The sequence below is a fragment of the Bubalus bubalis genome, chromosome 16 (assembly GCF_019923935.1).
Source record: "Bubalus bubalis isolate 160015118507 breed Murrah chromosome 16, NDDB_SH_1, whole genome shotgun sequence".
In the NCBI taxonomy this organism is placed as follows: domain Eukaryota; kingdom Metazoa; phylum Chordata; class Mammalia; order Artiodactyla; family Bovidae; genus Bubalus; species Bubalus bubalis.
Genome location: NC_059172.1, coordinates 17,803,490 through 17,826,316, shown reverse-complemented (window position 1 = coordinate 17,826,316; position 22,827 = coordinate 17,803,490). Strand labels below are relative to the sequence as shown.

The following is a 22,827-nucleotide window of genomic DNA, read 5'->3' as shown; positions in this document are numbered from 1 at the left end:
TTTTGCAAGCTAAGGGGAGGGACCTCAGGAGAAAAGCAAACCGGTGCACGCCTTGATCTTGGACTTCTAGATTCTAGAAGTGTGGGAAAATAAATTTGTGTTGTTTCACGCCACCTAGTCTGTGGTGAATTGCTATGGCAGCCCTAACAGAATTACCTAAGGTCCTGTAACTGTTTAGTGATGGCATTGGAATATGGGCCTAGTCATCGTAGCGCTAAAGCCCATACCCTGAGCTGTTTCAGTTTTCTGCCTTCCACATTGCAGCTGGGCAGTTCTTGAGACCTGGGGAGTCCCTGGCATGTGGGTAAAGTGAGTCATAGGAATGGATGTGCTTCCTCAAAACATAATTACTCTGTCTTCTCCAGAGTGTAAGCTCCATGAGGTCTAGTTGCTTGAGGGTTTTGTTCATTATTATTATTTTCGTGTCTAAAGCAGTGACTGGTAATGTAGAATAAATTGATGCTTAATAAATATTTGTTGAATAAATGAAATAAAAAGAAAATAAGAGAACACAGGATGGCAGAAAGATGGACAGGAGGTCCTCAGACCAGACCCTAAAGGACATCCACATGTAATGGCTAGGCACAGAAAGAAGAGCCTGCAAAAGATGCCCTGATGTCATGATGCCCTGAGTTTGGAGTTGATATACTAGCTAATTGGGAGCCATAGTGGAATTTGAGCATGTGTGTGCACACACACACAAAGTGATTTTGAAAAACAGAGGCAAAGAAGGAGAGAAGCACCTAGAGTCAGGGAGACTAGCTTAGCCAGGAGGCTGAGCAGAAACATATAAGGTGGTACAGACTCCATTGGGGCCATGGAGGAGGAAATAGAAAGGAAATAGGGCCAGTGAGACTCTGCAAGTGAGGAAGTGCAGCCCTTGGTAACGGGTGACTGACAGAGGATTAGGGAGAAGAAACAGCCAAAGATGGGTCACAAGTGTCCTGCCTGGAGATCCCAAGGCCCACCGAGTCCAACTTGTTCACAGTTCTCCTTTCAGGAGCCTTTTATTTTTTTTCCTTACTGAGTGTATGTTCTGTCAAAGAGCTTAGAATCTTGGGCTGGGATTTGGTTTACACTTCTGGACTGATAAACTTTGAGTTGTCATTTCAGCCAAAGGGATATGTATCACCACTCATCCTTGACAACTTCTAAAAAAGGTAATTAAAAATGAAACTGGTGGCAGCACATAAAGCAACACGTTTCCAAAGCTGACATATCATTTTGGTCCCCAAAGCTATCTTGAATTTGATCGTTAGCAATGCATCTTTAAGACTTCCCCAGGGAGACGAAGCATCTTTTCTCCATCTGAAGAATGAATTTAAAACCTGCCATTGACAAATACCACAGAGAAAAATAGAGAAAGCAGCTGGCCCTCTTACCAATTTCAGAGCAAGAAAGGAATTTCAGTAAAGCAAAAAAAAAACCAGCTTTCTCTCATAAAAGAAAGCACGACAACAAAACATAATCCTTGCTGCATAGCCTTTTGCAGTTGTTGTCTGTTGAGTATTAGAAACCAGCGGGCTTAGCACTGTTTTGACACCCTCCCCACTGGCAGATTGCCTGCCAGTGGGAGTTGGAAACGAACTGACCAGCTTTATACTTCCAGGTGGATCTTAAGCCACTTTTTCTCTGCTGTTGTTATCAGTCATTTAATTCCCTGCTGAATATTGAGTGGTGTTTATAGTTCACAGGCCATTTGTAGTGTCTTTCTGTTTCCTTTTTTACATAAGCCACATTAAAAAAAAAAAAAGGCAACTCGGGAAGCACTTTTACAAATGTGAATTTAACAGTAAAGTGCACTGTTGAAAATAGCACAGCAAGTAGTAATAAACTTGCTCTAAATCAGGATGTAGACCATGGGGATGTTAACTTCAGGGAAATTTGTAGAAGGCATCAAATGAGGATTTGCTAATAAAAGCAAGTAGGCAATTAAAAAAAATCCACCTAATTAATCTGGCATCCAAACGGAGAGAATAAGGATTGATTGATTGATTGATTTTTTTTTTTTGAGGTGGGGTTATTGGTCTGTCTAGTCAAGGCTATGGTTTTTCCAGTGGTCATGTATGAATGTGAGAGTTGGACTATAAAGAAAGCTGAGCGCCAAAGAATTGATGCTTTTGAAATGTGGTGTTGGAGAAGACTCTTGAGAGCCCCTTGGACTGCAAGGAGAGCCAGCCAGTCCATCCTAAAGGAGATCAGTCCTGGGTGTTTATTGGAAGGACTGATATTGAAGCTGAAACTCCAATACTTTGGCCCCCTGATGCGAAAAGCTGACTCATTTGAAAAGACCTTGATGCTGGGAAAGATTGAGGGCAGGAGGAGAAGGGGATGACAGAGGATGAGAGGGTTGGATGGCATCACCAACTCAATGGACTTGGGTTTGGGTGGACTCTGGGAGTTGGTGATGGACAGGGAGGCCTGGCGTGCTGCGGTTCATGGGGTCGCAAAGAGTCGGACATGACTGAGCGACTGAACTGAACTGATTGCTGAAAAGACTAAAAGGAAAAGAAAAAACTCATGATTTTATATCGGTCATACATTTAGTGACTGCCTGTATGTGACATATTTATCACAGCATAGCATCAAATATCAGATAAACACCGAAGGAGAAAAGAAGTATTGGATGAACTGAGCTACTTTATAGCAGAGTCCAGTGGAAGAAATAGCATCAGCTGTTTAACCTGTTCTTTCTCTTTGGGGGAACATCTGCAAATGGTAATTAAGCAATTTTCATTTGTTTCTCTATTTCTTTTGTCATCACTAAATCACTACACTTGGGGAAAAATTGACAAATTATGAAACACAGAAAACTGCTGGTTCAGTTGCAGAAGGAAATCCACCCCCCACCAAACTATGATGGATTTTGAGCTGATCAAGCCATTTTGCCTTAGATATATTAGCATAAATCTTCAGCTGCAGTTGTTACAATTCATATTCATTCTGCACAGGAATATTTGGTCCTTAGATAGTCATTTGTTTTCTGTGTCTGCTGTAGTTTAGGTGTAATTGGATAAGGAAAGAAAATGTATTTAAGTATTTACAACATTTTGAATTACAATCATTAAATTATTTTTGGCAGTGTTTTTGCAATGTATTTTCTTACAGTAAATGTCTTTTCTGGTGTGTTTTCTCAGTAAAACACACAAAAGATATTTTGTGAAGTTTTAAATCTGGTTTATGTCCTAATAAATGAGTCATTTTCTTTCTCTTTTTATAACTTCTCAACACACACATACATATATATTATTTAGCATATTTTATATGTATGCATAAGTTAGAGGGGTGTACTTTCTTGGACAATTGAATTTTGAACTTTTCAAAACACAAGCAAAGAATTACTGGTAGCCAAAGAACTCTTTTTTTTTTTTGTGAGGGGTTGCACTGGGTCTTTGCTGCTGCACGTGGGTTTTCTCTAGTTGTGGAATTGGGGTGCGAGGGCTTCTCATTATGGGGGCTTCTCTTGTCGCATATCATTGGCTCTAGATGTGTGGGCTCAGAAGTTGTGGCACATGGGCTTAGTCACTTTGCAGCATGTGGAATATTCCCAGACCAGGGATCGAACCCATCTCCCCTGCATTGGCAAGCGGATTCTTAACCACTGGACCACCCGGGAAGTCCCCAAAGAAACTTTTAAGATGGTCACCATCATCCTTTAAGTAGTCAATTTAAACAATATAAAGTGCATGCACATTTGTTTAGAATGCTGAGGAAGACTTGGCAACCCCCTCCAGTATTCTTGCCTGGGAAGTCCCATGGACAGAGAAGCCTGGCAGGCTACGGTCCATAGGGTCGCAAAGAGTCGGACACGCTGAAGTGACTTAGCGCACATGCACGCATTACTTAAAAATCATTGTTGTCAATGTATTGTTATACTTGATGGAAAAAAACTAAATTACTGGACTTGAAACTGAGGTGGTCACGAGACTGTGTCCTTTCACTCCGTGAGTGGGTACATATTCACATCTGGACGGTTTTAGCAATGTTCTTTCAGGCATGGAACAATAATATTTTCTTTGAAATGGTCCACTAAACCCAAAGGGATACAAACAGGAAACCGTGTTTTAACCAAACTCTTATCTTTCTTATATGAAAATCAAACCTCATCTGTCTAGTATGACACTTGTCTTTTTTTCCTTCCTGTTTGGATGTGTCCCAGATGGGGTAGGTTGAAGTGACGCTAGTTAGCTCACTCTTTTTGCAGCCCCTTGCTCCCTTAGCACATTGAGGAACCGCTGGACCATTTTTACGTGCTTTCCGGACTTAGCTTCTTTTATTCTAGTTTCTGTGGTGTGCCAATCACTGATTAGAAAAAAAGGGTTGTGAGCCAAGTACCATTTTTTTCCCCACCTTTTCCAAATCATGCTTTGTGTGACTTGTAGCCACTCATCTAATTTCTGAGTACTGATTCTAGTTCCTAATTGTGGTGTCAATCCAGTTTTTCTTGCTAATGTTGAGGCCATTTCTGTATTGAGTATGTTCCTGCTGTAATTCAGGCATTGAGTTGGAATCTGGGAATACAAGATAAATGAGACAGAAATATGTCATTCTTACTAATTTCTGTGTACTGGGTGTTCCAAATGCTCTAGATGTATGAAAAAGCAATAGCAATCTGTATATTTGTAGACATTATAGTTATAGATTGATTGAGGAGCTGATACTCACTACTCTTTACATAGTGCTGATTAAACAGTATCCAGAATATTGCATTTTGTTTTGGAGTCTCAATTTTCGGTTGAATAAACACAATATGAGTTAAGAAAAGAGCAATAAGAATGTTTAGAAACAGTGGATTTTCAGACTTTTCTTTTGTTTTTTGCTTCAAGTTTTTATTTTTTTATTTTATTTTATTTTATTTTTTTACATTCAAGGATGTCTTGGAGTACTCTGAAAAAAATCGAGAGTGTGAAAGACATGTATAATTTATCTCTGTGTTTGCATTGCTCTCACACACCAATGTATGAGTCCTATGTTACTACAGATTTGTACAGAAGAGGTTATTCTACCTCATAAAGTTTGAAAACTTGTAGGAAGCCTTTATTAATGAAGGAGACAGAAAAAAAATTACTCCAGCTTTCTCCAACCTGTGTGAGTGAAAGAGATTGTCTTAAGTAGATGCATCTTTGTGTAGGCAGGCAGAAGGGCATGATCTCAGAGTGAAGGGAAGTTTCTTGGGTTGGCAGGATTTAGTTTTATGGGGAACTTAGTATACTGCCCTTGTATTTCTTATTTTGTCATAGGTAGGATGATTGTAATGGAAAGGATGTTATTCTAGTATAGGATTCAGAAGACTGGGTCCTGACATTCATGAATTCTCTGAGATTGTAGACCTGCCACTTAACTCTGTCTGAATCTGTAAATCAGGGGTAATCCTGTCTGCGTGGTGTCTCATATGGTTGTGGAGATAATCAGATGAAATATACATGAAGATACTCGCTAAATTTTAAAGATTTACTCTGAAGTATTATGATTATGCGGACTAGTTATAATTTAAAAGAGGAACATCAAGGTTAAGTATAAAGAAATCTTGACTTTACAATATAGAAAATGTAAAATACTACCTATAGTATTTTATATTTTTGTAAGATGTTATATACTTCGGTATAGTTTTCCACACTTCTTCACTGAAGTAGCTAAAACCAGCTATGTGTAGTGCGTATTGTGTAGTGTCCATAGCGTGTAATATGTAGTGTGACACTGTACAGCGCAGGGAATAGTCCTACACTGGCCTCTGGTGGAGGGACTAAATAATATGTCTACATGGATCCTTCAGGCAAAGGCATTTATGTGCTTTGACAAAGATGAGGCATAAGAAACCTCTAATTATAAATTTTTTAGATACTGCTCCATGGAATCTTTACTTGGGACTCTCACCCAAGGTATATGTAAAGATCACCTGGGAGAGGCTTATTAAAATGCAGGTTCCTGGGGACCAATCTCCCAACTCTGATTTCCAGTTCTTATGTGCAGCCCAGGAACTTTGACTTTCAGACCAGCTTTGATAAACACCCTAAATGAGATTAAGGAAGGGTGTGGGAAGATGGATGAATTCCTCAGGATTCTGGGCTTTTGTATATATAGAATTTCTCTAGGAATAGTTGCAGAGCTTTCATGAAATTATCTACACTTTACCCAAAGGGTAAGGACAATTATTGTACTTTAAATATAACTTTTAATTTAATGCCACCATTTTACAGTATTTAAAAGATACTTTGACAGTGAAAAAGCATGGCAGGTTGCAGGAATGATAAAAAAAATTTTTTTAAATTGTTTTAAACTGAAATATAGTTGATTTATAATGCATTAATTTCGGCTGTGTAGCAGAGTGACTCAGTTATACACATATACATGTTCTTTCCCATTATGGTTTATCTCAGGATGTTGGAATAAAGTTCCCTGTGCTATACAGTAAGACCTTGTTGTTTATCCATTCTATATATAATCCTTTGCATCTACTAACTCCAGACTCCCAGTCCATCCCTCACCCGTCCCACTCTCCTCGGCAACCATAAGTCTGTTCTCGGTGTTTGTGAGTCTGTTTCTGTTCTATAGGTGGGTTCATTTGTGCCACATTTCAGATTCTACATACAAATTATATCATATGGTATTTGTCTTTCTCTTTCTGACTTGCTTCACTTTGTATGATAATGTCTAGTTGCAAAAATATATGGAACAATTCACGAATTTGTATGACATCTTTGCTCCGGGGCCATGCTGATCTTCTCTTATTTAATAGCTGATCTTCTATTATTTCAATTTTAGTATATGTGCTACCAAAGCAAGCACTATAGGAATGGTTTTACTTTGATCTTGCTAATCTGATACAGAGGCAAAGATACAGTCGCTTACAGAATTTTAGGGTGGTTTTGGCTCAGCATAAATTCTGTCCCAAGTCTGAAGGATTATAGTGCTTGTATCTGTAGGCCAAAGTTCCCCAATCACAGAGAAATCTCCTGTCTGCTTCTGTTGCTACCAGAAGAGTGTTTGAGCGTTTTATCAATAACAAGTGCACAGGCAGGAGACTTGGGAGGCCACCCGGGCTACGAAGGCATCTTGTTATGTGTATTTCTAGGAAATGCCCCACCAATAATTTTGTACTTTTGGTAACTTTTCTGGTCTATGTTTCATACATGAAGCTTCTTGGTAAGCTTTAAAAATTTAGTCAAGCATAACATTTTGTGATTGGGGTAACTGATTTATTAGAGGGCCCATCCATAAAGAACAGACCTGTGGATGCAGTGTGGGAAGGAGAGGGTGGGATGAGTTGAGAGAGCAGCACTGAAACATAGACGCTATGCTATACTAAGTCGCTTCAGTCGTGTCTGACTCTGTGCGACCCCACATACGGCAGCCCACCAGGCTCCTCCGTCCCTGGGATTCTCCAGGCAAAAGCACTGGAGTGGGTTGCCATTTCCTTCTCCAGTACATGAAAGTGAAAAGTGAAAGTGAAGTCACTTAGTCGTGCCGGACTCTTAGCAACCCCATGTACTGCATGCATGCAGCCTACCAGGCTCCTCCATCCATGGGATTTTCCAGGCAAGAGTACTGGAGTGGGGTGCCATTCCCTTCTCCGAACATAGACAGTACATATGTTAAATAGACAGTCAGTGGCAATTGCTGCATGGTGCAGGGAGCTCAAATCTAGTGCTCTGTGGCAACCTAGAGGGGTGTGATTGGTGGGAGATTTAAGACAGAGGGGACATATGTGTACTTATGGCTGATTCATGTTGATGTATGGCAGAAGCCAACACAATATTGTAAAGTAATTATTCTCCAGTTAAGAATAAATAAAGACACTGATGTATAGAACAGTCTTATGGACTCTGTTGCAGAGGGAGAGGGTGGGAAGATTTGGGAGAATGGCATTGAAACATGTATAATATCATGTATGAAATGAGTTGCCAGTCCAGGTTCAATGCACGATACTGGATGCTTGGGGCTAGTGCACTGGGATGACCCAGAGGGATGGTGTGGGGAGGGAGGAGGGAGGAGGGTTCAGGATGGGGAACACATGTATACCTGTGGCGGATTCATTTTGATATTTGGCAAAACTAATACAATTTGTAAAGTTTAAAAATAAAATAAAATTAAAAAAAAAGAATAAATAAATTAAAAAAATTAAAGAGGGACCACAAAGTTAAATGCTAAAGGAAACTTTTGTCCAAAATATTAAAACATGTAAATGTAAAATACCATATATGTATGTTTTTCTCCAGTATTTTTAGGAAAGTCTTAAGAAGGAAGGAGATGCATGTAGGTATTCTCTCTGAATTGAGGGTTTGAAAACAAAATGCTTTTCACCTCTATAAATGAATGTTTATTTATTTATTTTTTTTGTTCATGGTAGGAAATTAGAAAATACAGAGAGGCATCAAACATATTCACACGCACAACAAAACAAAAAACGTACTCTTTCTCCAGCAGTAAAGTCTTTAGCTACTCTGTGGTCATTCAGAATGAAAGTTATATTTCTCCTTCTCCCTTGCAATTGGGTATAGCCATTTGACTAAGTATGTGCCTGTAAGAAGTGAGGGGAACTGATGTGTGTAACTTTGAAGTCACATCCTCAGGAAACATGCCCTGGACTCTTTTTGTTTCATTTCCCCTGGCTCGAACTAGGCAATCATTGGAGCAATTCCATAGACCCAGAGGTGGAAGCCCTATGCTGAGGATGGCAGGGCACCCCACCAGCTTGGATCCCTGCATTGTCTCATGGAACAGGGCCTGCCCACCTGCCCCATGAGGAATAAAATGAGAGAGAAATAAAATTCTTGTTTCAGCTGCTCTGTTTTGGTGCTTCCTCCATTTAGTAGCTTAAACCAAACCTTGGCGAGTAACAGAGGGAGGCAGACATCCATGCTTTCTTCTTCTCTTTTCTTCATCCTCTTGCTTGGAGCAAGGGTGCTTCCTCCTGGATCATGTGGAGAAGGGTGGTTCCTTAAAAACAGCAGAGCAGAAAGATAGAAGGAGCCTGGGTTCTAGGATGACTTTGTGGAGCAGAACAACCATATTAGCCCTGAATTATCTCTACCTGTACTATTACATGAACGAGAAATAAACTTCTGTCTAGTTTAACCAGTTGTTACTTTGGGTATCTGTTTCACATAGGCAAACCTATATCCAATTAATAAAACCACAATCCTGTGTCTTAAGAGATAAATCATGGACATATTATATATCCTTCTTGAATTTTTCTTTTGGTTAATTTGTATATATGAAAGGCAATGTGAAAGAATGCTCAAACTACCACACAATTGCACTCATCTCACACGCTAGTAAAGTGATGCTCAAAATTCTCCAAGCCAGGCTTCAGCAGTACGTGAACCGTGAAAACATCCAGATGTTCAAGCTGGTTTTAGAAAAGGCAGAGGAACCAGAGATCAAATTGCCAACATCTGCTGGATCATCAAAAAAGCAAGAGTTTCAGAAAAACATCTATTTCTGCTTTATTGACTATGCCAAAGCCTTTGATTGTGTGGATCACAACAAACTGTGGAAAATTCTTCAAGAGATGGGAATACCAGACCACCTGACTTGCCTCTTGAGAAATCTGTATGCAGGTCAGGAAGCAACAGTTAGAACTGGAAATGGAACAAAAGACTGGTTCCAAATTGGGAAAGGAATACGTCAAGGCTGTATATTGTCACTCTGCTTATTTAACTTATATGCAGAGTACATCATGAGAAATGCTGGGCTGGAAGAAGCACAAGCTGGAATCAAGATTGGTGGGAGAAATATCAATAACCTCAGATATGCAGATGACACCACCCTTATGGCAGAAAGTGAAGAAGAACTAAAGAGCCTTTTGATGAAAGTGAAAGAGGAGAGTGAAAAAGTTGGCTCAAAGCTCAACATTCAGAAAACGAAGATCATGGCATCCAGTCCCATTACTTCATGGGAAATAAATGGGGAAACAGTGGAAACAGTGGCAGACTTTATTTTTTGGGGCTCCAAAATCACTGCGGATGGTGATTGCAGCCATGAAATTAAAAGATGCTTACTCCTTGGAAGGAAAGTTATGACCAACCTAGACAGCATATGAAAAAGCAGAGACATTGCTTTGCCAACACAGGTCCATCTAGTCAAGGCTCTGGTTTTTCCAGTAGTCATGTATGGATGTGAGAGTTGGACTATAAGGAAAGCTGAGCACCAAAGAATTGATGCTTTTGAACTGTGGTGTTGAAGAAGACTCTTGAGAGTCCCTTGGACTGCAAGGAGTTCCAACCAGTCCATCCTAAAGGAGATCAGTCCTGGGTGTTCATTGGAGGGACTGATGTTGAAGCTGAAACTCCAATACTTTGGCCATCTGATGTGAAGAGCTGACTCATTTGAAAAGATCCTGATGCTGGGAAAGATTGGGAGCAGGAGGAGAAGGCGATGACAGAGGATGAGATGATTGGATGGCGTCACCGACTCAATGGACATGAGTTTGGGTAAACTCCAGGAGTTGGTGATGGACAGGGAGGCCTGGTGTGCTGCGGTCCATGGCGTTGCAACGAGTCGGACACGACTAGGCGACTGAACTGAACTGAACACAATGATTGGATTTCCCAGGTGGTGCAGTGGTAGAGAATCGGTATGCCAGTGCAGGAGCTGCAGGAGATGTGGTTGGATCCCTGGGTTGGGAAGATGCCCTGGAGGAGGGCATGACAACCTCTCCAGTATTCTTGCCTAAAGAATCCTGTGGACAGAGGAGCCTGGTGGGCTACAGTCCATAGGGTCGCAAAGAGTCAGACACGACTAAAGCAAGTGAGCACACACAGGAAGGTCAAGTCTGAATGAAGATTGGAAGGAAGTGAGGAAGTTAAACCTGCAGAGACTTGAGGGAAGAGCGCTCAAGGCCAGTGGAACAGTGCAGAGGCCTAGTGAGAGCAGTACCCAGCCTGGCTGAGGAACAGTGCGGAGGCCAGAACGGCCAGAGTCGTATGATCAGGGGAGAGAGGAGGAGAAGCTGACATCAAAGGCTATGGAGGTGGGGGTGGACGAGGCATGGTAGCTTTGTAGGTCCTTGAATGACTTCGGTCATATTGTATTATTATTATTTTTTTAGTAGCTACATTTTTGCACCCTTATTTACGGTCTTTGAATAAATTTTTGCACATGGAAATGCTGGTTCAAAGATATGCAAAAATGTAAGGCCTTGATTAAGTAAAAAAATTTCAAGGGAATAGATCAGACATTTTTGGCTTTGTAGTGAAATCTTTGCCCACATAATTATTTTTTTGGATAAATTCTTAGACATAGAAATGCTGCTGAAAGATATGCAAAGTGTTATGCCTTTGAGTGAGTAAAAGTTTTAAGGAGATAAATTCTGTTTCTCTTAGGCAGAGGTCATGTCCTTTAACTTTCTCAATTCCTAGTTTTCCAGCCTAGCATGGTACAGAACACACAGAGATCTCACTGGGTGAAGGGTAGTGCGTCAGTCCACCTTCCAGTCTTAATCGTTACATGTCCTTAGGAATGGGGAAAGGATATTTCCCTTTCAGGAACTGTGAGTAAGTTTCTGATAGAAAGGTCCCTATTCTCCTTAGGCTTACAGTTTAGTAGGAAGAGATAACCATGGAAAATTAAAGAAAGGCAATTGCAGATGATTTCAGTATATTTGGAGAAGAGAATGGGATCGTGTTTCTAAGTCTGTGACTATATGAGATGGTAAAATGATCAGAGAGTTATGTAGCTTCAATTGATATACATATTTCTTCCCTTGTTGGGGTGTGAAGGGAAGCTGGAACTCTGTGGTTGGCTTTTGTTTTGATTTCAACATGTCTTGGCGCCACAAAGGAATTGGATGAGTGATGGTGGTCTTTGGATCAAACTCAGTATTTGAATCAAGGGGGTGCCAAATGTGGAAACAATCCAACTGTCCGTTAACTGGTGAATGGAAAAAAAAGTCTATGAAGATAATGGAATAGTTCTTGACTATAAAAAGAAATTAAATACAAATATATACTACAATGTGAAAGACCCTCAAAGATGTCATATTAAGTGAGGAAGCCAACTACAAAAGAGAATAGGTATCATTTATATGCAATATCTAGGAAAGGCAACTCTGTAGCTTTAAAAAGTAGATTAGTGGTTGCCTGTGTTTGGCAGTAGGAATGTAGTGTGACTACAGATGAGTATCTGAGACTTTTGGGGATGATGGACATGATCTAAAATGTAATTGTGGCGATGGTTGGACAATTCCATATATTTATTAAAAATTATTGAATTGTACACCTAAGTGACTGCTTGCTCCTTGGAAGGAAAGCATGACAAACCTAGACAGCATATTAAAAAGAACAGACATCTCTTTGCAGCAAGGGTCTGTATAGTCAAAGCTATGGTTTTTCCAGTAGTCATGTATGGCTGTGAGAGCTGGACCATAAAGAAGGCTAAGTAATGAAGAATTGATGCTGTCAAACTGTGGTGTTGGAGAAGACTCTTGAGAGTCCCTTGGACTGCAAGGAGATCAAACCAATCAATCCTAAAGGAAATCAACCCTGAATTTTCATTGGAAGGACTGCTGTAGAAGCTGAAGCTCCATTACTTTGGCCGCCTGATGCAAAGAGCTGACCCATTGGAAAAGACCCTGATGCTGGGAAATTTGAAGGCAAAAGGAGAAAGAGGTTGGCAAAGGACGAAATGGTTAGGTAGCATCACTGACTCAATGAACATGAGTTTGTGCAAACTCCAGGAGATAGTGGAGGATAGGGAAGCCTGGTGTGCTGCAGTCCATGGGATCACAAAGAGTCAGGCACGACTTAGTGACTGAATAACAACAAGGCTATGGTTTTTCCTGTGGTCATGTATGGATGTGAGAGTTGGACTGTGAAGAAAGCTGAGCGCCGAAGAATTGATGCTTTTGAACTGTGGTGTTGGAGAAGACTCTTGAGAGTCCCTTGGACTGCAAGGAGATCCAACCAGTCCATCCTAAAGGAGATCAGCCCTGGGTATTCTTTGGAAGGAATGATGCTAAAGCTGAAACTCCAGTACTTTGGCCACCTCATGCGAAGAGTTGACTCATTGGAAAAGACTGATGCTGGGAGGGATTGGGGGCAGGAGGAGAAGGGGATGACAGAGGATGAGATGGCTGGATGGCATCACTGACTCGATGGACGTGAGTCTGAATGAACTCCGGGAGTTGGTGATGGACAGGGAGGCCTGGCGTGCTGCGATTTATGGGGTCGCAAAGAGTCGGACATGACTGAGCGACTGAACTGAACTGGACAACAACAAGACACTTATGTGAATTCTACAGATATACCTCAATGAAGCTATGGAGAGGTAGAGTTACTGTTCACGGACACCTAGATGCTTACCTGAGTTATAGACACCTAGATGCTTACCTGAGTTATAGACACCTAGATGCTTACCTGAGTTCTTCACTGGATGAGCATATAGCCTTGTGACTCTGGATCTGGCTGAAGAACTCGGAGGGTCCTGCTTGTCATAATTATTTCCTACCAAGAAAATAAACCATATGTGCATAGACTTGACCTGGAGGAGGGCATGGCCACCCACTCCAGTACTCCTGCCTGGAGAATCCCAGGGACAGAGGAGCCTGGCAGGCTGTAGTCTATAGGTTCACACAGAGTCAGACATGACTGAAGTGACTCAGCAGCAGCAGCAGCATAAACTTGAAAATTTTAGGTAGATAAAGACTGTGATACAAAAAAGAAACAAACTTCCCAGATGCCACAGTATCCTACCTTGTGTAGACAGTGCGATTAACGGGTCAGCCTGTTAGGGGTTCTGGGAGCTCAGGGAAGCTGTGCTCACGTATGCTGCATCTGTACCCACGCTGGGCCAGCTCCCTTCTGCAGCCTCGAATGAAGCTGTTGGCAAGGTGAACTCATCGTATCGGCTGATATATGCAGCCTCTTTGCACCACAGTGTGATCCATTTGACAGATTGCAAGTGTTCTGTAATACCTACCACCACCACCACCACCACAGAGATTGTTTTCTTGTTTTTGTTTTTTATTTATCTAGGGCATGCCAAATGAAATTAAGAGAAGAGTACAGATTGCCGTGGAAAGATCAGGTGAACCTTCTTAGATATCTCGAGGGAGAAACATAACTGCTTGGAGACAGTGTCTTCATTTCCGTTCTAGAAACACAAGAAGAGCCCACTTTGTGAACTCTTTTCTCCTTTCTAAACTCCTGTTACTGAGGCTCCCTTTACTCCTCTCTTGGATTGTTGGAGTAACGTCGTACTTTTTACCTCCAGTACCTAAAGCACTCTGCTGCATTCCATCCAGTTCGTTTCCTTAGAGCTTGGTCTAATGATGACTCCCTAGGGCCTTGGCACAGTGCAGAGTTTTTGTTAGGCCCGGTAAGTAGCAGGCCTTCCATGCATCGTGCAGTGTATTCTCCTGCCTTCCTGGAGGTGTGGTGGTTCTTCCTCATGCTGTTCTTCTTCTGTGGGATAGCTCTGCAGAGGGCTCACCTGCTGAAATCGTGGCCAGTTTTCAGAGTCTAGCTCAGACTCCGCCTTCCTTATGAAGTCTTTTGTGATTCTCCTAAACCAACCGTGACTTCACCGTTCTCTAACTCTGCATCCCCTTACAACCTCTCCTTTTTTTGTTGTTTAGTTGCTAAGTCATGTCCGACTCTTCTTGTGACCCCATGACTGTAGCCCTCCAGGCTCCTCTGTCCATGGGATTTCCCAGGCAAGAATACTGAAGTGGGTTGCCATTTCCTTCTCCAGAGGATCTTCCCCACTCAGGCATCCATCCTGCATCTCCTGCATTGGCAGGTGGGTTCTTTACCCCTGAGCCTCCAGGGAAGTCCATCCTCTGCCTTAGTTGTGTTCTAGCTGAGTGGTTTGCATACCTGGCTTGACCTCTTAGTCTGTAGACTCTGTAAGGGCAGGGACTGGGTCTTCCCCATCTTGATCACGTTACACATATTCAATGCTCAAAATATAACGTCTGGGTTGAATGAACTGCATAATTCAACTACCATTCAGCTTTTCTCCCTGAAAATAAACTTACAGCAACTTTACATTCTCTTCACATTTTTTTTTTCTCCCTGAAAGCACCTAACACTGAACATTGCAAAAATGTCAACTTGACTGCTATTGTGTCCCTCATCTTGGACTTCTGACACACTTTTTTTTTTTTTTTTTTTTTCCTGAGCGAGGGTTGTGCGTTTGTGTCCTGGTAGCTTGAGAGCTCTGACTGTGAATAATGAGTCAGTTACCGTCCAGCCTTGGGGAAAGCACAGGGATCTCTGGCTAGCCAGTCTGAGGCAAGTCCCTCTTCCCCGCGCCCTTTCCAGTGAAGAACATGAAACAGTTGGAATTCAGAGCTCTGCAAAGGGAATTTAGGCAAAACCGTTGTCTGCTGAATTTAGCTTCTTTGGATTTATTCTGATTTGTGATTGGCTTTTAAATTGCTTATTTAATCCTAATGACTCGCTCCAGGGGAGGCCAGATACCAAGGAACATGTGATCAGGAAGCAGTGGAGTGAAGTAGTTTGTCTGGGCAAAAGAAGGGCAGATATTGTCCAGAGAAACATTGCTCTAGGCTAGGAATGTGATGTGAAAATCACCCCCTGATTTTCAAAGTACCCAACCTTGTTATAAGCATGAATGCTTATCCCCTACGCTCTTGGCAGAAGGCTTTTTGCAGCTACCTGGTGTTGTACAGAATTTTGCACCACCCCCCCCGCCCCGCCATGAATTTTTCTTTCCTTATAGCAACGTATTCAATATCACTTCATGACTGGGAACATGCTCTTGATTTATATCGCTGTTGACCGTGGTGCAGAAAAACAGACTCTTAGGGGTTGCCAGGAGGATTAGGTCATGAATTCTGATGTTGGTTGGGTTGATTTCTGAAAACTTTGCCAGAAGCCTAAACTTTCTTCTCAGCTCATGGACACTAGTCCAGCCTTTGAATGGGGGAATTTGAATTTTTTAAAATTTCTTTCAAAACCGAGTTCTCTGAAACAGATCGCTTTCATCTGGAAGATATAGAGTCAGTTTATGATAGGTGTTTAATTTATCAAGGTATCAGTAGTTTCAACCCTTTTCCAGGAGAGTAAACTTTTATTTGGCCTGAAAATAGACACAATAGGTATAGTTGGTAGCCTTGTAAGGAAAGTCTGTTGGAAGCTTGTCTGTTTGGTATCAAAAGAAAATTGAAATTCCACTGCTTCAGAATAATGAAACTTTTAGCGGGGGAAAAAAAATACAACCTTTGTTTCATGTATATTGAAGTTTTGACTCAGAAATACCCCAAAGAAACGCTCTTTCAGGTCTCAAAAACCTACTTGTTCTCTGAATTATTACTGTTGTATTTCTTAAGTGTATTATGTCTGACACTTATTTCAAAGCAAGAAACGTTGGGGATCAGATGAAAGGGTGGAAAAAGACTCTGATGAAAAACAGAAACAGCAGAATGTGAGACACACACTCAGATGGGATGTGCGGATCGCCAGCAGAATCACCCTGGGAGGCAGCATCTGCACTCGAATCAGGCTTGAGGCCACGCTGGATCCTGGGCTGTGCCACCCTCTGCCATTGTGTCACTCGAATCAGGCTTGAGGCCACGCTGGATCCTGGGCTGTGCCACCCTCTGCCATTGTGTCATTGTCATATTGAAAAGGAACTTTTTCCCTATCTTATTCTGCCCAGAGATTAATTTTTCTTTGCTTTTGGTTTTTAAAATGATGAAAGCCTTTGTAAGAAGCACTTTGGGGTCTTTGGAGTAAAGCAGTATGTACTCTTGTGAGACTGCTTTCAAGGTTTAGGAAGGAGTCTTCAAGTGTAGGTTGAGTCAGAGAACAATTTTTTTTTTCTGCATCTTTCGGTATTTTAAAAATGAAAGCTCTGTGTGTACAATAGGAAGAAGTTTTAAAAGAGTGAATGAGAAGTTTTGTTCAGTCTGAGACCTGAACAGTCGTTCCACATCAGCATCAGAAGCCAGGACTTCTTTATATTTTGCTCTTTATTTCGAAGGAGTTTCATCTGGTTATCTGTCAAATAACCTGGTATTTTATTGGAAATGGCAGAGGAGTACACTGAGTGATTACGAGAACAAATAGAACTTGTCCTTAGAGAGCATCTGTTCTTCCCAGACATCACTGTGCTTTTCAAATACGTAAGTCAATAGATTATTACAGTAGTGTTGTGCTGGGTACACAGTATTTTCTCTGGAAATACTAGACTTTAGGTTGTACTAAACTTAAAGGATGGGCTTTCTATGTGCCAAGTGTAAAGAATCTGTCTGCCAGTGCAGGAGACAGAAGAGATGCTCGTTCCATTCCTGGATGGGGGAAGATCCTCTGGAGAAGGAAGTGGCAACCCACTCCAGTATTCCTTCCTGGAAAATTCCATGGACAGAGGAAGTTGGTGCGCTACAGTCCATGGGGTCTCAAAGAGTTGGACGCGACTGAAGTGACTTAGCATGCACGCGTGCACCTTACCTCTGCTCCCTGATAGTACTTCTGTGTTAAATGTCCTGCAGACAGCCCTACAAGTCTTAATTCTACCAAAGATAAGGTATCCAGAAACAGACAAAGGACTCTGGCTACCTTGCACCAGGCTGAGGTTATTAGAACACAAATCCCACTGATTTCAGTGGGCCTCCTCTTGCCCACACCTCCCATCCCATCGCTCCAGGCCACAGAGCACTGAGCTGCTTGCTGTTACACCGCAGCGTCCCGCTAGCTATCTGTTTCACACACGGCAGTGTATCTGTGCCAATGCTGCTCTCCCAGTTAAGTTGCATAGCAAAGTCAGTGGTTAGGAAGGACTGGGTTCAAATCCCCACTTGGCTACTTACCAGCTGTGTCACTTTGAACAGGGTCCTTAGGCTCCCTGTAGGCCTTGATTTCTTCCTTTGAAAAATGGGGATACTAACAGTACCTACCTCTACGCTAGTGGCGAGGTTTAAATGAGATTTATGAGATGCATATAAAAGACTGTCTGACACTCAAGCGTTAACCCTTATTTATTTTAATATTACTGCTAATATTAAAAATCATTTTATGGCTTAAGCCCTGCCTCAGGGTAGTTGGCTCACTAGCCTTTTCGCCTGTCCCTGTGATCTCTCTCATCCTCATTTTAGCCTACGTTTGCAGCTGCCTCGGGTACGTTTCCCTCAGTCTCCTCCGGTGCCTCAAATGCAACTTGGGACAAAGGTTAATTTGTCCTCTCTCATCTGAATTTATCCCCCACGTTTCTGTTAATGGCACCATGTTATCATAATTTTCTCTTAATTTAGGATGAAATCTTAGACTCTTTGCTTATCCTAAGGACATAATCATGAATGTGCAAAGATTTAGTACAAAGGTATTTACTGTTTACAGTTTTAAATAATTGAGAATAGGAATTGGTTAAACTATGTTAAATATATACAATGGAATTCTCTACAGTCATTAAAATTACACAGAAGAATATGCAATAATATGGAAAAAATATTCTCAAGTTGCCTTATAATATGATATGTATCATACAGTTCCATTTTTGTTTTAGAAGTTTATGGATGCATAGATAAAAGATGAGAAAAATAGTCACTGAAAAAATTGTTTTGTAGCATTTCTGTCTTGTAGGATTATGTGTGATATTCTAATTTTTTTCTCTTACAAATTTTCTAAAATCATCTGTACATTGCTTCCATATTTTTATTTTTATTTTTTAATTTATTTATTTTAATTGGAGGCTAATTACTTTACAATATTCTATTGGTTTTGCCATACATTGACATGAATCAGCCATGGGTGTACATGTGTTCCCCATCCTGAACCCCCCTCCCACCTCCCTCCCCATCCCATCCCTCAGGGTCATCCCAGTGTTCCAGCCCTGAGCACCCTGTCTCGTGCATCGAACCTAGACTGCGATCTGTTTCACATATGATAATATACATGTTTCAATGCTAGTCTCTCAAATCATCCCACCCTCGCCTTCTCCCACAGAGTCCAAAAGACTGTTCTATACATCTGTGTCTCTTTTGCTGTCTCGCATAGGGGGTCATCGTTACCATCGTTCTAAATTCCATATATATGCGTTAGTATACTGTATTGGTGTTTTTCTTTCTGGAAAAAACCAAACAAAACAAAACAAAACAAAACCTCAAATTTAGGGTAAAAAAAAAGAGATGGGTAATGTCTACTGCTGCCAAGTCGCTTCAGTCGTGTCTGACTCTGTGCAACCCCAGAGATGGCAGCCCACCAGGCTCCCCCGTCCCTGGGATTCTCCAGGCAAGAACACTAGAGTGGATTGCCATTTCCTTCTCCAATGCATGAAAGTGAAAAGTGAAAGTGAAGTCACTCAGTCGTGTCCTACTCTTAGCGACCCCATGGACTGCAGCCTACCAGGCTCCTCCATCCATGGTATTTTCCAGGCAAGAGTACTGGAGTGGGGTGCCATTGCCTTCTCCAGGTAATGTCTAAGAGTCTTGCAAATACTGTATTTTACTGACCTTTTAACACAGGCTGAGAACAATGCTGGATACATAGTAAGCTCTTATAAATGTTTGTTGAATAGTGAATGAAATAATGTTGTCTTTTATGCATTTTTAGAAATAACTTTATAGGTTAAGAGTACTTAATGCTTCAAGCATTCAGTTTGTAGATGTCCTTGAAAAGTTTTCTGTTGCTGTTTGGAAGAAAAATTCTCAATAAACACAAAATAAACTAGACTGGATGTGGTGGGTGTTTTCTAATATTATGTAATTTATCATTTCAGATAATATGACCAAAAGAGAAGCCTTTGGAACTAATTCTTCAGAAAACAATTTTACTTCAAAAAAATTTACTCAGAGAAATGAACCAAATGATCGCCGTCTTAGCAATAAAGCCATCTTTCTTCGTACTTCATCACAGTGTTCGGAAGAGGAGCAGGTAATACCATAGCACCTTTATGGAAGCAGAGAAAAACATTCATCATGAATTTTAAACAAGAGACTGTAAGAACATAAAAAACACTGGACAGTTGTTGGATCAGTAACTCACACTCCTGATTTTAGAAGGAGAGCCCCTGGATTACTTTACTGAAAATCGTCATTACATTTCATGATTTCAACAGCCAACTTTTATGATAATATCAGGATCTGCCATCTACAGATTTTTCTTGTAATTATTTCTATATTTTAGCTTATCTTCTGTTTGGGATAAAAGAGTTCCTTTTTATAATTCTCTGTGTAAATGGAGTTTCTTTTACTGTCCTGGATTCAGTCCTTCAGACTTAAAGTGGAATGTGTTATCTTGGTTTTTCTAAGAGTTGGTCAATAAATAAATGTTAGATGCTCTCTTCCTAGTCTTCAAGATTTCATAGACTATATTCACATTCTTTCTAGCTATGTTTTTTTAACAATTAAGGAATCCTAGTGGAAACTGTTCTATTTTTTTAAGCCATTTGAGTTCCTACTTTATATCTCACACGTCTTCCCTGTGATATGGTGGATAGAATGTATATGAGACTGTGGTTTTATACAAGGGAGAAACAGCTCCACGTTAGAAGTGTGTTTATATACAGTGAAGGCCTATAATTCTTTACTTCTATAATTTATTCCAGAGAGACAATTAAGGGACAAAACTTTTTTTTTTCCCTAGATTTCCTGTCTGTTGGCAATCACTGGCAGTTGGAATTACATTTTCTGTTGAATCTTTAACCTGCGTGTGAGAGGCAAAGAATTGTTTCACAATATTTTTTCCTAATAATTTGAAAATGTTGTACTAGCGTTCTCTGATTTGTACTGCAGAGGTTCGTTGGGATGGCATGAGAACTGGGGTAATGAGGTGGGGAGTGTTCCTGTTTTACGCATGAGAAAACCGAGGTGAAGTATGTTACTCTAAGTTGCACTGTGGATGGGTCTAGAGGACAGAAGTAGAAGTCACACCTCCTGAAACCTGTTCCCTGCCTACCACTGTGACCTAGTGAATCTGCCGTCACTTAGGTGTGACGGTCTGTCAAGCATAGCTAATGAACAGAAACCGGAAGGGGAGTTTTGTGCCTGAAGGGCTACAGATCAGCTCCTTTATTTTCAGTTATTTCAAGTTCCCATCAATATGTCTTCAATGGTTTTTGTCTTGTTTTTCAGATAATGATAGATGATGGCCAAAAAGCTGGCAGTTCCTTTCAAGGTGATCTGAATCGAGCAGGGGAGGTGAAGGTGAGGCATGATTCAATTTTGTTCCATGGCCAAAATCCAAAAAAAAGCACAAGAACCTCACAGGACTCATTTGCTATCTTCCATACAAATTTGGAAAATTCAGCAGATTTTTCCATATGATTTTTTTTTAAATGGTATTTGATTAAAAAAAAAATGATGTTTGATTATCTTCAACTGTCTTGGTTGGCTGGGTTCTGGATCTTTTTTCCTCGAAGCTTTAGAAATGGAAGTGGTGCTTCAATAGAGAAACATGACTCTCATTCCCCTGAACTTATACCATTAAGAGAAATGACAATGTAACAGATTCTCAAGTTTTAGCACTAAACCATCATTTGGAAGATAAGTTTTTGCTGTCACTTGGATGTCAAAAAATAGCTGCAGTTATGTACTTACAAGCCATGGAAGCTACCATTTTTAATTCCTGTGTAAAAGCCATGGTCTGATAAGTAGAGTGGGGAAGAAAGACCTAGGCTGTGTTTTGAATCCAATGATGAAATCTAAATTTATAATTTTATGGTATTTTGCTATGCACATGTTTTAAATCATAAGCATAAAAGGCATTTCGACATCCTGCCTTTGCTAGGTCTGCCAGTGGTGAAATCATTGTTTTAATTTACGCTCTTTGATATTCACCTGAGATGAATCAGTTCATGTATGAAGTGTTAACATTTTGTTAATCTAAAATGTCTCATTGTCAGCTTGCTGTGGAAAGCAGTATTCCATGTGGAATAGTTTTTCATTAAAATGCTGCTATTGTGTCTGTAAAGGTCATTTGCTCTGCTTTTTACCTTTGAAGTAATCTTCAGTTTTATTTGGTCGAAAGAGAACACTTGATTTTTTGTCCTGCTCACCTTTCTTGTGGTTACCTGGGGCAGGATGATTTTGTCTCGAATGAACCTTCTCTCCTGCTTTCTTTAGTTTCTTCTGTCTCTTTGGAGTTTAAAGCACACCATTATGAGAATAGTCAGACCCACCACCATCACTGGCCAGAGAAACACAAGCAATAAAACAAAAACAAAAGACGGAGACACTGCTTTGGACTGTCTTGATGGTGGTATATATTCTGGGATAGAATCAGGAACAAAAACTTTTCAAAAACTCCCCAGACTGTATTTTTTCTTTCAGTCTAGAGATCTTATTATGGTGCCTACAGTATCCAGGCCAACTTCTAAATTTACTGCTTCTTTCAGATGTCTCTGGGAAAGCACAGTGAACACAAAAGCCTCTAGCTGGGACTCAAAAGTTAATGAGAAAATTGGATTCAGTTGCTCACTTGAGTGTTGTAGAAATGGGTTCATTGGTTCTTAACTGCATTTTTTTTTCCTCTAGGTCAGATTTGCATAAAATGATATTAATCCTTTTCTAGGTAGACAATTTCCTTGATATAGAAGATTTAGACCTGGCTGAAGAGATTAATCCCCAACTGAGCAAGGGTATGTTTTCTGTTTCCTTCCTACACTGCTTGATCTCTTTCTAAGAACTACACGTAAGACTTTAGACAGCTTTTCTTTTTTTTTTTTTCTGGGTGGGTGGGCGAGGGGTGCAATTCTTACCTCTCCTTTCCCTGAGATACAGAAAACTGGAGTCCTGCAGTCTCTTTTTTTATTAATAAAGATTTCAGCTGAAAGGTCAAACAAAGCTTGTTGAAGGTTGTAAAGTCTTTGATCTTAAAAGAAATAAAGATTTTCTTCCTCCCATCTCCCATTTACCATATGATTGATTTT

At 40.7% G+C, this 22,827-nt stretch overlaps 1 protein-coding gene and 1 pseudogene across 7 annotated transcripts in view; one reads left to right on the top strand and one right to left on the bottom strand.

The window, feature by feature from the left end:
- The window catches only part of IFTAP (intraflagellar transport associated protein), a 65,225-nt gene that overhangs the window by 23,157 nt on the left and 19,241 nt on the right, over positions 1 to 22,827 (top strand). For 6 of the 7 annotated variants that reach the window (XM_006062336.4, XM_025266206.3, XM_025266205.3 and 3 more), the window contains 3 exons: positions 19,678 to 19,832; positions 21,032 to 21,103; positions 22,470 to 22,536. In XM_006062336.4, coding sequence (XP_006062398.2) covers positions 19,678 to 19,832; positions 21,032 to 21,103; positions 22,470 to 22,536 — 294 coding nt within the window. Of the gene's footprint in view, positions 1 to 2,578; positions 2,719 to 19,677; positions 19,833 to 21,031; positions 21,104 to 22,469; positions 22,537 to 22,827 lie in introns of all 7 variants that reach the window. The other variant, XM_006062339.3, reaches the window with a different exon arrangement.
- LOC112579783 lies at positions 6,662 to 6,786 on the bottom strand (annotated as a pseudogene).